This window comes from Genypterus blacodes, unplaced genomic scaffold (assembly GCF_046128005.1).
Source record: "Genypterus blacodes isolate CSIRO-AG114 ecotype Tasmania unplaced genomic scaffold, CSIRO-AGI_Gbla_v1 ptg000438l_1, whole genome shotgun sequence".
Lineage (NCBI taxonomy): Eukaryota > Metazoa > Chordata > Actinopteri > Ophidiiformes > Ophidiidae > Genypterus > Genypterus blacodes.
The window spans coordinates 2,918,315-2,933,205 of NW_027467208.1; the positions used below are offsets into that span (position 1 = coordinate 2,918,315).

At 48.1% G+C, this 14,891-nt stretch overlaps 2 protein-coding genes across 4 annotated transcripts; both read left to right on the plus strand.

Moving 5' to 3' along the window:
• Nucleotides 1-188: 188 nt before the first annotated feature.
• dclk3 (doublecortin-like kinase 3) lies at nucleotides 189-5,462 on the plus strand. Its single transcript, XM_076139090.1, has 7 exons — nucleotides 189-303; nucleotides 1,496-1,689; nucleotides 1,780-1,911; nucleotides 2,138-3,340; nucleotides 3,508-3,640; nucleotides 3,763-3,930; nucleotides 4,069-5,462. Exons 1-7 carry the CDS (start codon nucleotides 252-254, stop codon nucleotides 4,761-4,763), a joined length of 2,577 nt encoding a protein of 858 aa, XP_075995205.1. The 5' UTR covers nucleotides 189-251; the 3' UTR covers nucleotides 4,764-5,462.
• An 891-nt stretch (nucleotides 5,463-6,353) lies between these two features.
• zftraf1 (zinc finger TRAF-type containing 1) lies at nucleotides 6,354-14,450 on the plus strand. Of its 3 annotated transcripts, none has more exons than XM_076139376.1 (8): nucleotides 6,354-6,882; nucleotides 7,018-7,458; nucleotides 8,585-8,679; nucleotides 10,028-10,075; nucleotides 10,522-10,665; nucleotides 11,724-11,935; nucleotides 12,283-12,461; nucleotides 12,556-14,450. In XM_076139376.1, exons 2-8 carry the CDS (start codon nucleotides 7,171-7,173, stop codon nucleotides 12,766-12,768), a joined length of 1,179 nt encoding a protein of 392 aa, XP_075995491.1. In that variant the 5' UTR covers nucleotides 6,354-6,882; nucleotides 7,018-7,170; the 3' UTR covers nucleotides 12,769-14,450. The 3 variants fall into 3 exon arrangements, with proteins under 3 accessions (XP_075995491.1, XP_075995492.1, XP_075995493.1); XM_076139377.1 differs by having other exon boundaries at nucleotides 7,138-7,458; XM_076139378.1 differs by lacking the exon at nucleotides 10,028-10,075.
• The last annotated feature ends 441 nt before the right edge of the window (nucleotides 14,451-14,891 follow it).

Below are 14,891 nucleotides of genomic sequence, written 5' to 3' on the forward strand. Positions count from 1 at the left end.
AAAAACATGTTGTTGAGCATCTTTAGGCTCTTTGTCGCCTTTACTTTGAAGGTAAAATCGCCTAATCGCCTGTTGGAGCCCTGAGCTTGACGTGCTCCCATGGCAACGGCCGAACGTCCGGCTCGCGTCCGGAGCGCTGCCCGTCACCGAGCAAACGGAGGGACGGAGACTTATGGGGAAATAAACAAAGCACAAGTTCCCGCGGTGTCCGGTGGCTGCTGCTGTGTTGTTGTTGTTGTTATTGCAGAGACATGACGCCTTCATGGAGAGCGAGGCAAGGATGCGCCAACCTGAGGCACGCGCGTGAGTGGATGGATTTTTATTTATTAGTATTGATCATTAATTTATTAATTCAGGTGAAACACGTGTTGCATCTGTTGGTCTGTGTTCCATGAGTCAAACAGATTCTGGAGACTTTCCGGGGATAATTTAGGCAAATGTGCGTAAGATTAAGCACAAAACAACAACGATTAATGGATTTTTAAGGGAAATTTAGAATTCCATATAGAACGCTTCAAGACAGAATGAGTGTATCTTGAGTTGATTCATAGTGGCTCCAGAAAATTAGATTTATTTTAAATGAACCTTAGTTTTAATGAAAGGACCGTTAATGGATAAAAATGTTTACAGACCCATAATTGAATATCAAACCATAATTAGAAAAAAGGCCTTAAAAAGGTCAAGTCCATTATTAAAGTACTATGGGTTTGTTTTGTTGTTTGAGAGGTCAAAATGAAAGGGTTAAACTAAATATTAGGACTTGAAATTGTCTCTTATATGAAGTAGATCTCATGTGATAACTTTGATATATTGTCGTCTCGTCTGAGTTAGGATTTAGAGACACTTATAGAAGACATTTCGTCTGCGTCCACTGTCCTCTGCTGGCTCTTTAGAAAACGCTTATTAAGGGGATGTGGACTTTGTGTGTTTGTTCTGCTTGTGTGTGGCATTTCCCGCTCTCAGGGGGACAGTAGCGTTTCATTAGAGGGGGGTGTAGGTAGGGGGGTGATCATGTTAGAGGCATGCTCTTGTGTTTCTGCTTCTGCAAACACACTAAACAAACTCCTGCTGACCGGACGGATAACATCTCCTCTCCGTCTCCCTGCGTGTGCCAGAAAGTGAAACGTCAAAGATGCTGTGTGTCTCTAATGCTTCATTAATCATGCAGATTCAGCTGAGCCCTAACCAGGTCAGGCAAGCTTTTGTTAAGTTGTGTGTGGGTGTGTGCGTGTGTGTGTGGGTGTGCATGACTTAAGGAAGCCTGAATAATTCAGCAAGTGGGCAAGGTGCTCGAAGAATCTCAAATGGCCTCTTGCACTCAGAGGATGGAAAAGCCTCAAATCTGATCGGTCGGATTTGTTTTCACACACACAGGATGAGAAACTGGTGTTGTGTTACTTATTAGTTTTTCTTTGTATACAGTCTTAAAAAAAGACTGGGTGATGATGTGTCCTTTTCACTTTCCCTCTCCTTCCTCCCGGGCCCCTTACTCCAGCTCACCCTGCGCCCTCTGTGAAACGTCCCGGTTGTGCGCCCCAGTTGTGGCCCGCTCGTCCCCACCATGGACGGGTCAACAGGAACCAGTGCCTCCCTCCGCCGGTCTTCCACACCCGGCACGCCGAGGAGAGCGCAGAGCGTCCTCGCCTGGTCACCGTCGTCCGCCCCTGTGGCCAAAGCGCCCTGAGAAAGGTGAACGCAGCGTCACAAAGTCACAAAGAAGCTCGCTCACATGGGAAATCCTCGTCTCATTTCGCCATCATCTGTGTCTTTGTCTCCAAGGTAACCATTCTGTTGAACCGTAGGGGTGTAGTTTCCTTTGACCAGCTGTTATTGGATATCTCAGAAGCCCTGGGATTTCCTCGCTGGCATCGGGCCAGAGTCACACGCCTTTACACGCCCTGCGCACGAGAGGTGAGGCTCAAACACGGCTGACACACATCTGCTGCCCGGGCCTGAACTCAAAGACAAAACAATGAAAACAATTACAAATAAATGTGATCGTCTTCCCAACTGTCATGTTAAGATTAACATTTTGGCAGAACTATGATTGGTGATGTCATAAGTTCCAATTGGCATCGGAATTCTGTGTGGAATAGCCCTTTAAAATATTGCTGCCCTCTCTCTTTTCTGCTCCCAGGTGAGGGGTGTGTGTGACTTCTTCTGCGGCGAGGTGGCGTTCCTGGCGCTGGGGAAGTCTCGCCCAGAGTTGGGTGGCGTGCAGGAGGCCCTGGAGGAGCTGTTTCCAGAGCATTTCCAGTACAGGGCCGAGGCGCTGCGGGTCTGGGAGAAGAAGCTCCGTCCAGCGCCAGATAAAGCCACTAAGGGAGACAGCGGATACAGCGAGGGGACAGACAGCAGCGGGACAGACACCAACCAGGACGCCAACGTCAAGACGCATTCTAACACGCACAGAATCGCACAACACACAGAGACACAACAGCCAGAGAGCCACAACTCAGACACAAAGCAGTGTCATAAGAGGAACGCATGCAGAAAACCTGTCCACCCTCCAAACCACCTGCAGAGACTCCACCTGAGGGGCGGAGCCAAAGAGCAACAGCCTTCTGTTATTGGTCCGTTTAAACCAGAAGAGGGTCTCAGAGAGGAGGACGTCCCCTCTCCTGCACTGTGTGAGAACTGCTTAGGAAGACGGGCAAAACATCAGCTTTCAAAGCGGACCAATCCCATACCTGGGAGAGTCCCACTTCCGCCTTTGTCCAGGAAGCAAAAAGGAAGTTCGCCAACAAACCAGGAAGTGACAAACCCGCAGATTCTCATCAGCTCTCCACCTCCTCCACCGATCAGCAGGAGTGAAGATAAATGCCAGCCACAAATCCAGCTCCTACACCCTCTGCCAGACATCAGGCCCGTACACAGAGAAACAGAGCAGGCGGTGACCTTTGACCTCCCCGTAGACGGGAGTGACGTCACCCTGTCAGACATCGAGCGTTGCTACGACATAGGCCGCGTGGTGGGAGACGGGAACTTCGCTGTGGTGCGAGAGTCCCGCCGCCGTGACAACGGACAAACCCTGGCCCTGAAAATCATCGAGCGCTCCAAGCTGATTGGTCGAGAGCACATGATGCAGAACGAGCTGAGCCTCCTGGGGAGCCTGCGTCACCCACGTGTTGTGCGCCTGTTGGCCCACCACCACACGCCCACACACTCCTACCTGGTGATGGAGTTTGTGAGCGGGGGGGACCTGTTTGAGGCCATCGCAGAGAGGGGGAAGTTCCCCGAGGCGGAGGCGGGGCTAATGGTGTCGGACGTGAGCGAGGCGCTGAGTTTCATCCACAGCAGGAGCATCGTCCACCGAGACCTCAAACCTGAAAACCTGCTGGTGAGTGAAACCAGTAAAGACTCACTGGTGTCCACCTGTTTTTGTCTCTTAGTCTGAGTCAAACACATGTTGTAGGAAACAAATAGGTTGGTAGCTAAAGTTTGTGACTCAAAGCATCTCTGGGCTCTTAACTCTTCCTCCCTCCTCTTCCTCTCTCTTTCTCTCAGATCGAGCATGTGGCCGACTCTAGCTGGAGGCTGAAGCTGGGCGACTTTGGTCTGGCCATGGTTGTGACTGAACCAGTTTTCACAATATGTGGCACACCCACATACGTAGCCCCGGAGATCCTGGCAGAGACAGGTTAGAGCGGTTTGCTGTCGTTGTCATTTCCTCTTTGCATCCATCACACTGTTGAATTCACCTTTGCTCTGTCAGACTGGGGTGTTTGACTTGACAGAAGTGTCTGTGGTCTGACCCCACAGGTTATGGAGTAGCGGTGGATGTATGGGCTCTGGGTGTTATTCTCTACATCCTGCTGTGTGGCTTCCCTCCATTCCGGAGCCGAGATCGGGACCAGGAAGAACTGTTTCAGCTAATAAAACAAGCACAACTCCACTTCCTGTCCCCCTACTGGGACCCCATCTCAGAGGGTGAGACTTACAGAAACACACGGTGCACCTGCACAAACGCACATACGTATCCTCACATGTGCATTCACCCGCATGAATGAACACTCAAATACACACTCTCTTTTTTTCTCCTGCTTGCGTGTGTGTGTGTGTGTGTAGATGCCAAGGGTCTTGTCAGAGCTCTGCTTCAGCCGGATCCCTCTGTTAGGCTGACAGCAGAACAGGCCCTGCTGCACCCCTGGGTAAAGGCTATGGCTTCAATCTGCAGGCAGGGGGCGCTCAAACATAAAGCTCAAATGAACCCAGCCGACCTTGGGAGAGAACCAGTTAGAATGAAGACGCCAACTTTGACAAATGCAGCAGAAACACCTACACATGAAGAAGTGGGACACGTAAACGGTAAAGGAGCTCTCATAGACCAAGCAGAGCTCAGGAGACGCAATGAGAGACAAAGTGAGCTTAACACAGGACCTGTCCAGGCCCGGGACGAGGACAAACCAGCACAGATGGAGGCACACACACAGTCAGATACTAGATCTGTCCATCAGAAGTCACAGCCCCCCTCTGCAGACTCTGGATCACACAGCTCGGAGCTCGGCAGGCAACCGATTCAGAGTCAAGATCCCCCAATGTCAAACACAGACTGCAGCCCAGTCGCCCTGACCAGCCCCCCTGCACAACTCAGTGCCAACGCAAACCAAACTGATCTTGTGCCCCGCATTACAACTGACCAATCCAAAGAAAACAACCCACTAAAGTCTCCTCCAGCATCTCCGACACCTCAAACCAACAAAACAACGCCAAACGCATCCAGCACCCAGCTGGAAACGTCCACAAACTCTGGCCCGGACTAACGAACCTTCACCCGAAGATCAACCAGCCACCCGCACCAACACAGTCCCAGCCTCACTGTCAGCAAAACGGCCGTCCTGACTGATTAGATCAGCGTCGGCAGCGTCACTAACAATACTGCTGAATCTTTCAATGACCTACAGACGATGAGAGCCTGGTGAATAGAGATAGATAGACAAGATTAGATACATCTCTTAAAAGTTGTGAAAGGCTTTTATCCTGTCAAGAGATCGTCATCTTTTGTAGATGAAGGAGGGCTTATGTCCATCTGGGACTGTAAGAGGATGATGGGTTACAGTCTTGGCAGTAGTGATGTACTTGGGAAATGACTGTTATAATGAATGGAGTCCGGTTTATCCATTTTCCCAACATCGTTCTGTATTACAAGAATCCTTTAGTCCTTCTTTGTTTTGTTTATCTTCCTATTTTCCAGAACCACACGTTTAACTTTGTTGGCAGCTATTTTCCCATCCTCCTTTCGAAATCCTAGATGGAAATGAAAGTGCAGAATGGGGGTGTGTGGAGGCTTTGTCCTGTATGAAGCCTTATCTGGCAGTATTAACATATATAACATGTAAGTAGAAGCATCTGCTCTGAGACATTTATAATTGACGTGCAGTAGTTGCATTCTGTATTTAACATATTCTCGCATGCCATCAACAGAACATTATGAATAGCCTCTTTCTGAGAATGGATTTATTTTTACCGTGCTTGTTATTAAATACTGAAACTGAAATATTATCCCTGGCACTGCGACATGGTGACAATGGAGAATGAACACAAATGATTACGCCATCCTATTCAAATGATAATGCAAATAACAGGCTTGACTCTAATAACACAGTGCGGAACTGCGTACTGCTACTGTGTAAACTAAAGTGTGTGTGTGTGTGTGTGTGTGTGTGTGTGTGTGCTATACGTGTGGCTGAGAATGGTATGGCTCACTTGCCATTCCACACAGACCATAAAAGGCGTATCTGGCTGTCCAATGGGAGTGTTTTAGAGCCTGTCCCTCCTGATCACAGACAGCTGACACTGTGACATCCTGCTCACCACACCCCAAACACACTTTTACAACCCCCCATTCCACACACACAAACACCCCCCACCCCCGCCCGGCCCCTGAAGCTGGTAAGCCAACATATCTGGGGCACTGAAGGGATGAAAAAGACTAGAAATGCCATCTGACCTCGTATTCATAGCCAAGGGCAGCTCGGCCTTCTTTCTCCTCTCTTCAATCACCCTCTTCTGGTCTGAATCATTTATTATTCATGTTTCCACACACACACATACACACAGATAGGGTCCCTTACAACCAGTTGAACCACTTTGCCAGCATACCAAAGCAGCTACAACTGAATGTTTTGAATTGCTGTTGCTAGGTAAAGTTTTGTAAATTCCTTGTATGAAGTTAAAGTCTTATTATTGTTGTGGTCTAACGTTTTATTTGTAGATATATGAAGGATGTTTCACCTCATGGACGTTTTGTTTTGTCGCATCTCAGATTTTGGTCACCTTTCAAGTCCTGACATATACTGACCCGCAGGTGCTCGGTGCGCATGCGCGGAGCCAAACTCTTTAAATACCCCAAGTCATCTGCCACAACTAAACACTCCGCTGTCAGCCGAGCATGGCTGTGCTGCTGCTGTGATGCTGAACAGGTCTTTGTAGTTACAGACGACATATTGACTTTTTTTTAACCGTGTATACTCGCGTTATTCACCACGGCCGTGAACCTGCCTGAGTAATAACGAAATTTGACCCAGAGTCGCGGTGAAGTCGGGGGAGACGTGCAGAAAAAAAACAAAGATGGCTGTGTAGCTAAAGAGACGAGTCCCAGCGAAACTCTCCTGTAGCCCCAGCTCCGAACACAACGACAGCTCCCGCGAGTCCCGTGAATAGTCAGCAGGTACCGGAGCGGAGACCGTAACCGAGCAGCCGAGGAGGGCCGCTGGTGCACGTCGTTGTAAATCTGCTGTCAGTGCGAATAACGGCGTCGAGAGAGAGCACAACAAGAGAGAGCAGAGAGACGGCTGAGTTGTTTTTGTTCTGCCTGAGCCAGGAGAGAGAGGACGGCTGTGTTTGTCAACCGAGCTAGCCGCATAGTCCGCTAGCACCACTGTAAGTCCAATAAACTAGTAAACATTTAATGATGATGGTAGCCGTAGTTATATTATGCACATGAGCTCGTTATTACACAGTCGTTGGCTTTTCCGGGGCGTTAATATCAAGTTATCCTGTGTTTCCCTCTGACAGCCCGCTGCCGTAGCTTTAGCTAACGAGCTAGCCAGTTGCCGTCAGCTGACCGTTAGCCTGACAGGTTGAGCGCTAGCCTGAGCTAACCTGCTTATGTTCCGGGCTCTGCCTACCTGGCAGGTACACATCATACGATTCTAGACAGTCTTCGACATGTCTTCACTGGAGGAGAGAGACGTGGGCGTTGCGGCCGCCCCTGGCTCCTCCTCGGCCGGCTTGGGGGTCGGGGCCGTGGGGGTAGCGATGGAGGCTGTCGCCGGGGTGGCAGCCATGCAAGAGGAGGTCGGCATACGACGAGACGGGCCTGATTCTGAACCGGACGAGCCACCCAAGAAGAGGGCCAAAGTGCCCGAAGGAGAGTCAGGGAAGCTGGAGGAGAGGCTGTACTCAGTGCTGTGCTGCACCGTGTGCCTAGACTTACCCAAGGCTTCTGTCTACCAGGTAACCATGGTGTTAATCACAATCCTGCCCCTCATAAACCTAAAGCTACTGACACTTAACAGGAGGCCTCCAGACTAGGACCCCCACATGAGCCCCCCATCTCCAGACCTGTTGAATGTTCTAAAGCCCGTTTGTTTGTAGTGATGCAGGTTCACACACACAGGTCCATGTTTCTGAGTTTAATACAAACAGATCAACCAGAAAGCCCCTTTGGTCAGCTGTGCTGCCAGAAGTTTACAGTATGTCATAATACTGTGAATGACCCTCAAAATAACCTTCAGCCAAGCCCCAGCCCTCACACACCACACACACAGACACACACCACACGAGTTGAAACCAAACCTAAATTTACATAATCCAGTCCCCTTCCTTGAACCCACCCAGAGGTCCTCTACAAAATGGAGCCCTCGGTCTGCTTCCTTCAAAGTCAAGTGGCCATATTGAATGAATCATTAGTTGCAAACATTTACACGCCCCTCTCTACCACACAGCACACGTGGCATTTGTTACATTTTTCACATTTATCGCAAACATATTCCGTCCATAAGAGGCCAAACACACACACACACACTGACACTATGCCATAAAAGCAAAGCCCACAACAGTCCAGATCCCTGTGTCACAACCAGAAAGTGAACAAAGGCAACGTCCATCCTTTATTCAAAAAGTTCCAAATTAAACATTTCCTCTTATATTTCCCATATTTAGCCTTTGGTTTATTGTGGCAAGTGACAAGCAAGTTCACTATCTTACCAATATTATCATTACCATAAGCATTAACAATACTGTACATACAGAGAATGTAGCTTAGTGTCAGCACACAACATTGCACATAATGAGACAGGGAAGATCCAATAAGTAAAAGAAATGGTTAAAAAAATTACAAATGAGTTGATTATTAGATAGGTTAAAGGGATATGTCGTCAGTTGCTGTGCCCTCTCTTATACCTTTTGTATTGGGTTCAACAATTTAAATTGACCATAAATGGTTCTGTTGACCAAAATATCCATTCCTCCCACTCCTGGGAAGTATGAGTATACGACACAATCTATCCAACCAAATGTTCCAAAAACTTTCCTCAGACCCTTTGGTTTAATTGTCCCTCTTCCCTTTTCTCTGTTACAGTGCACCAACGGACACTTGATGTGTGCCGGCTGCTTTATCCACCTTTTGGCTGACTCTCGTCTCAAGGAGGAACAGGCCACGTGTCCCAACTGCAGGTACACCAAACTACTGTAGCAACAATCTCATGGCTTAAGAGCTTAAGAGTTTAAAATAGACAGATATTTGGCTTCATGTGCTTTATGCCGTTATTAGATAGTAAAGTAGGCGCAGAGATAAACTGGGGGATTGGTATTTCATTCTCACACACACACAAATATGACATCATTGTACTGTTTGTATGACATCACTTTTGTACTTGTCATTGTTTCTATGATGTCACTTTGTCAGTCTGATGACCTCACTATCATTTATTTAGGCAACTTTAGATTATGATAATTTTGACGGCACATTTGGCGCTGTACTCGCCTCTTTTCTAAATAAACAAAGTAAAGTTGCAGCATTTGCAAGGTTTAACTGAGAAGTGACATCGATGTTCAAGAGGAGGCAAGACAGCCATTTGGATTAATGTATGTAATTATTAGATGTTAACAAAGTAAAGACATTTATTATGGGTGTTGTGTAGTATTGTGTTTTTAGGTATAATTGGTAGGATGTTCACTTAGTATTTCAGTGTTTGGGAAATATAAATACAAAGATGGCCAACCTTGTTGCTTTTCATGCTGGTGTGAGACTTTCAGACCATCTAAAATAACGGATGACTCATAAACCATGATGAAAAATAGATCCATTCCAGCTCTTTTGATGAACCTTTCACTTTCTATTTAGTAAAGGTTATTTATTTTGATCCCCGAGGGGAAATTATATGTATAGTATGTGGGGACGATGAAGACGGCTACCACACAGTCGGCTGTACCTCGAAAAATGTCAAAACATAATTTGGTCGCGTCGTCTTTGAGCGCTTTTCTAATTTATCCTCGCCTCCTCCGCGCCCCCTTTCTCTTCTTAGCATCCAAGTTTACGTGTCACATGTGTCTTTCTGCTCTTCGCCTCGTCATGAAATGACGATCTAATAATATTATGGCGAACTCAAGTCTTGAGTATAAAGAAGTATTCATCATAGTGATCTCAGTTCTTCAATTACTTCCTGTCCCCCAGACAACTGCCTTAGTTTCTCACACACACACACACACACACACACACACACACACACACACACACACACACACACACACACACACACACACACACACACACACACACACACACACACACACACACACACACACACACACACACACACAGACAATGGCCTGTTTGTCTGTCCGGACCTCATTAATTGCTATGGACATGTCAGTTATGGTGTTTACATTTAAATCAATCAATTACACTTCACTTCTCTACACAAACACTGGTAATTACCTAACACACACTCTACTAATTAACATCACTAAACAAGTAAGTTGAAATTTAAATTAACGATTAATTCCTGCCTCTCTCGATTAGCCGATCCAGTTCTGGACAGCAGCTCCGGAATCAGGACTCTTCAGAAAGGTCTCTCTCTCTCCCTGTCTCTCTCTCTCATTGCCTCAATTCTAATCACACTCTGTCGCCATGGTAACTTATGCTCCACAGCTATCCTGGGACTGAGCAGGTTAGGTTGGCGCTTAGTCGGGCAGAAACACAAAGCTGTGCCTGATGACCAATCAACTCCTTTGTAAAATAGCGTCACCGTCCCTGCAGGATGGAGTTGATTCATCTTTAAAGGGGGGCGGGGTCTCTGTAGAGTCTGAAAAATGCACAACACAAAGCCAATAGCAGTAAGGCAGTCCAGAGTGCATTGAGTATTGAGGTAAACTTATTAACTTTTAAGTTTTTCCTAGAGAGCTCTGGGCTCAGTCGGGCACCGCCTGTTAAACCCTTTGAGACATTGTATATGATATGGGGCTACTGACCTGACTTGACTTGTGTTGTGACTGTGTGTGTATCTGTGTGTGCAGGTGTGAGATTAGTAAGAATCTGTGCTGCAGGAACCTGGCAGTAGAGAAGGCGGTCAGCGAGCTGCCCACAGAGTGCACCTTCTGCCTAAAACAGTTTGCTCGCTCCAGCTTAGAGAGACACCAGAAAGAGGAGTGCCAAGACAGGTAAACACACTCACACACTCACTCAGAAATAGACATTTTGTGTTGCCAGATCAGAACTCTACCATGCATAACCAACAGCTACAGACAAAGTCGTGACAGGGTTTCGCATTGGAAAGTAACAAGGAAATACACAAGCTGTGTCCAATCTAACACACACCAGGGTTAAAAAGGCCGTCATGTGGTGTGTGTGTGTGTGTGTGTGTGTGTGATAACTGAGCAGTGTCACATGGGGTTGATTTTGGGAAAGTGAAGCATGTGACCTACAGCTTCTGAGGAAAAAAAACAACTAATGTGATTACAGAGTGTGTGTGTGTGTGTGCGTGTGTGTGTGTGTGAGAGCACAGGGTAGTTAAATTCCCCTGCAAAAAAACCCAGTGGGTTTGTTCCTATAGCAACAGATGACCCAACAGATTCTTAGGACAGCAATGCCCATGCTTGTGTTACCATGACAACAGTGGTGGCCGTCATCAGGTGACTCCAGGCGTGCTGTTCTGCTGATGTGTATCTGCAACAATGGGAATTTGTGCTTATAGGTATTTACTCTTTATGACAGAACGGTGGATAGGTTCACTCATCTCAGGCTGCCTTAATGCCTTTGAGCAAGGCGCCGACTCCCAGCAGCCCTGTAACGGCTGGGACCAAACTTTGTGCTGCAGTTGAATGGAGATGAATGAGTGGAGTTGTAATTAGCAGCGTGTCAGCACGGAGGCTAATTGCTGCCTTTCACACACACGCACACACACAGACACACACACACACACACACATACACACACACACAGACACAGGCATTCTTTGCACTGCTCCTTTATCCACGGTCTAATTGATATGAATCCATATCGTTCTTTCCTGAGGTCGTCCCTCGGCACACACCAGCGATTAGCACGGTAATGATTAGCCTCAATTCACAACCTCTGCTAATTAGTACCTTTGATTATTATTAGAGCCTTACACTCTCTAAGTATTCATCAAAGATCCTTTCTGTTCAAATGTCATTGATACAGAGCCTTTCTGTCCACGAGGCTCACGTTCAATACCGTCTTGCCGTTTTGTTGCCAGGGTGACACAGTGTAAGTACAAGAGGATCGGCTGCCCTTGGCAGGGGCCGTTCCACGAGCTGCCAGCACACGAGGGCGAGTGTTCCCATCCCACCAAGACTGGGACGGAGCTGATGGGAATACTGGGAGAGATGGACCAGAGCCACCGCAGAGACATGCAGCTCTACAACACCATCTTCAGCCTGCTCTGCTACGAGAAGATCGGGTTTACAGGTACACACACACACACACACACACACCCTTCAACCACTCAGTACGTTCACACACACTTTACACACTTCCGCACAAGCTACTCGGAGTAATTGAGGTTTTATGAGGTTAACGCTGCTTTGTAAACGTCTTAATCAGAGTAAACGCCTGTGACTGTGATCAAGCAACACGTCCTGATTCCCTCAATGTGTACGTCATGTAATGGCATTCATACTCAGTATTGGGAGCAGCTACACACACTGAGCTGTATGAACCAGGAGCTACAGCAGCGTAGCCTCCATGTCTCGTCTTCCCTCTCCTCATTATCTGCTCTACCTCCTCCTCCTCCTCTCCCTCTCCTCTCCGTGCAGAGGTGCAGTTCCGGCCGTACCGCACCGACGACTTCATCACCCGCCTGTATTATGAAACACCGCGCTTCACCGTCCTCAATCAGACGTGGGTCCTGAAGGCCCGCGTTAACGACTCGGAGCGCAATCCCAACCTGTCCTGCAAGCGCACCCTCTCTTTCCAGCTCATCCTGAAGAGCAAGGTACACACACACACTCACGCCCTCCCACACACACACACAAGCAACTCCTAAGCTTGGTGTTTCCCTTTGACGCCTGTCACCGCCGTGTCTCCAGGTGAATTCGGCCCTGGAGTGCTCCTTCCTGCTGCTGAAGGGGCCGTACGACGACGTGCGGATCAAGCCCGTCATCCACCATCACTCCTTCAGCAACGACGCCAACGAGACCGAGTACGTCCCTCTGCCCATCTCCGACTCGGTGGAGTGCAACAAACTGCTGGCCGCCAAAAACATCAACCTGCGCCTCTTTATCTTCCAAGTCCAAAAATAAAAGGAGTGAGGGGGGAGAAGGAGAAGGAGGAGGAGGAGAAGGAGGAGGAGGAAGAGTGCATGGAAGGGAGGAAACGCGTGAAGGAGAAGAGCGTGGGCGAAGATTTACGAGACACCACTGAACCACTGATACCTCTTAATGTCAACACACACACACACACACACACACGCAGACACACACACACACCAATGCATATAAACATATTTACTCACGCATTGACATGGATAGACACATTTGCAGGGTATATTCAACACACACACACACACACACACCACTAATTACACTTACCTCCTTTACAAGTGCGACCCACCCCCCCAGTTGCTATGGAGATGGGTGGCTGTTGATATGGAATGGAGGGGAGGGGGGGCCTCAAGGTGCGGGTGTGTGGGCGGGAGGTGGTACACACACCTAACCAAAGCGGGATGTGAAGGGTGGCTCTGTGTGTGTGTGTGTGTGTGTGTGTGTGTGTGTGTGAGAACGAGAGAACGAGTGTGAAAGACAACGAGTGAAGCCCAAACTCGGCTTGCATGTTCAAAATGTCCCAAAGAATTTTAATGTGAAAAAAAAAGAAGACAAAATGGTGAAAAGTGATGGACTGGAGAACTGTTAGTCACTCCCAGCTGTTCTGATTGGGACCTGTGGATCAATGTATAGAGTGTGTGTGTGCGCGTGCGTGCGTGCGTGTGTTTGTGCGCATTTTCATCCTGTCCCTCTACACACACACACACACACACACACACACACACACACACACACACACACAGAGGCCTGAGTTTTATCACAGACTTTATTCTGTTTTGGCACCGGCAGCCATTTTATGTCTCAGACTTTGTTGGAGCGAAACAAAGATGGCCTCCTCCCCCCCCCCTTTCCCGTGTCCCCCACAGGAGCGACGGCCCGGCTGCACCCTTATCTTAAGTCCTTATGCTTATTGACCCTTTGGACGCTAACTTAAAACCATTTTTTTTTTTATTTCTCTTTAACCCTAAATATTTAAATACCTGTGAACTTTTTAGTTGGATTTTAGTGTGTGTGTGTGCCTGTATGTGTGTGTGTGTGAATGTGTGTGTGTGTGTGCGTAAACAGATCAGAGCTGTGAGATTTCCGCGTCCCTCTGCGAACAATCTAATCCCCCCCCCCCCCCCCCCCTCGCAGCAGGATATCTCAACAGCAGGGGGCGACAAAACCCCCAGAGTGCAACGGGCCTCTCAGGTGGACGAGGACCTGGAGTTGGACCACGCTTGGAGAGAAACCTTGCCCCCCCTCGCCCCCCCCACCAGGCAAAGACTTCAGACCAGTAGGCAGTAGGAATCAGACGGTGCTGGACGCGTGGCTGAGTGTGTGTGCGTGCATGTTTGTGTGTGTGTGTGTGTATGTGTGTGTCAGCAGGGTGGGGTTGGGGATGAGCGGCCGAGGGGGACGAGGGGGTTGGGAGGGGGGGGGGGGGGTTACCTTACCGTGGTGACATATTAGTGTTAGACTTACTTGAATGAGATCGAGATCTTGTTACTAGGAATAGATTCTACTGTAAAGCAGATAGAGCTCTCTCTCTCTCTCTCTCTCTCTCCTCCTGACCTCTACTTCCTGTATTTCTGTGTTTTAACGCTTCGTCTCTATGCCAGTGGACTCACTCATCTCACTATGGCTGTACATGTGCCTTTTATTAAAGATGATGGAACCTGCACCGCTGCCTGTGTGTGTCTGACTGTGGCCGGATAAATGATGAGGTCGCTCCCACAGTTATGATCTATACCTAACTTAACTGCAGTTCTCCATATATGGATGATGGATACGTTTCTTAAGCCGCCGTCTTGAGAAATGATGTAATCTTACAGTATTGTTTGCACCACGGCAACGCTGTTATTTAAATTCAGTAACTCGCAAGAGTGAAGCATTTATATTTACGTTTGAAAGATTTCAGTTTGTGTATCTGTGTCACCAGCACCTCCTACTGACAGAATCTGAGTTTGGGTAAACAGTTCAACCCCTCAAAAAGGAAGATGAATCAAAGTTCCCATAGTGACCAAACAGCTGCAGTATATGTGTGTGTGATGGCTCTAGTGCTCAGCAGCCACCAGAGGGCGCCCTGGAGCCTGGTAGAGATACATCTATGTCCCCAATCA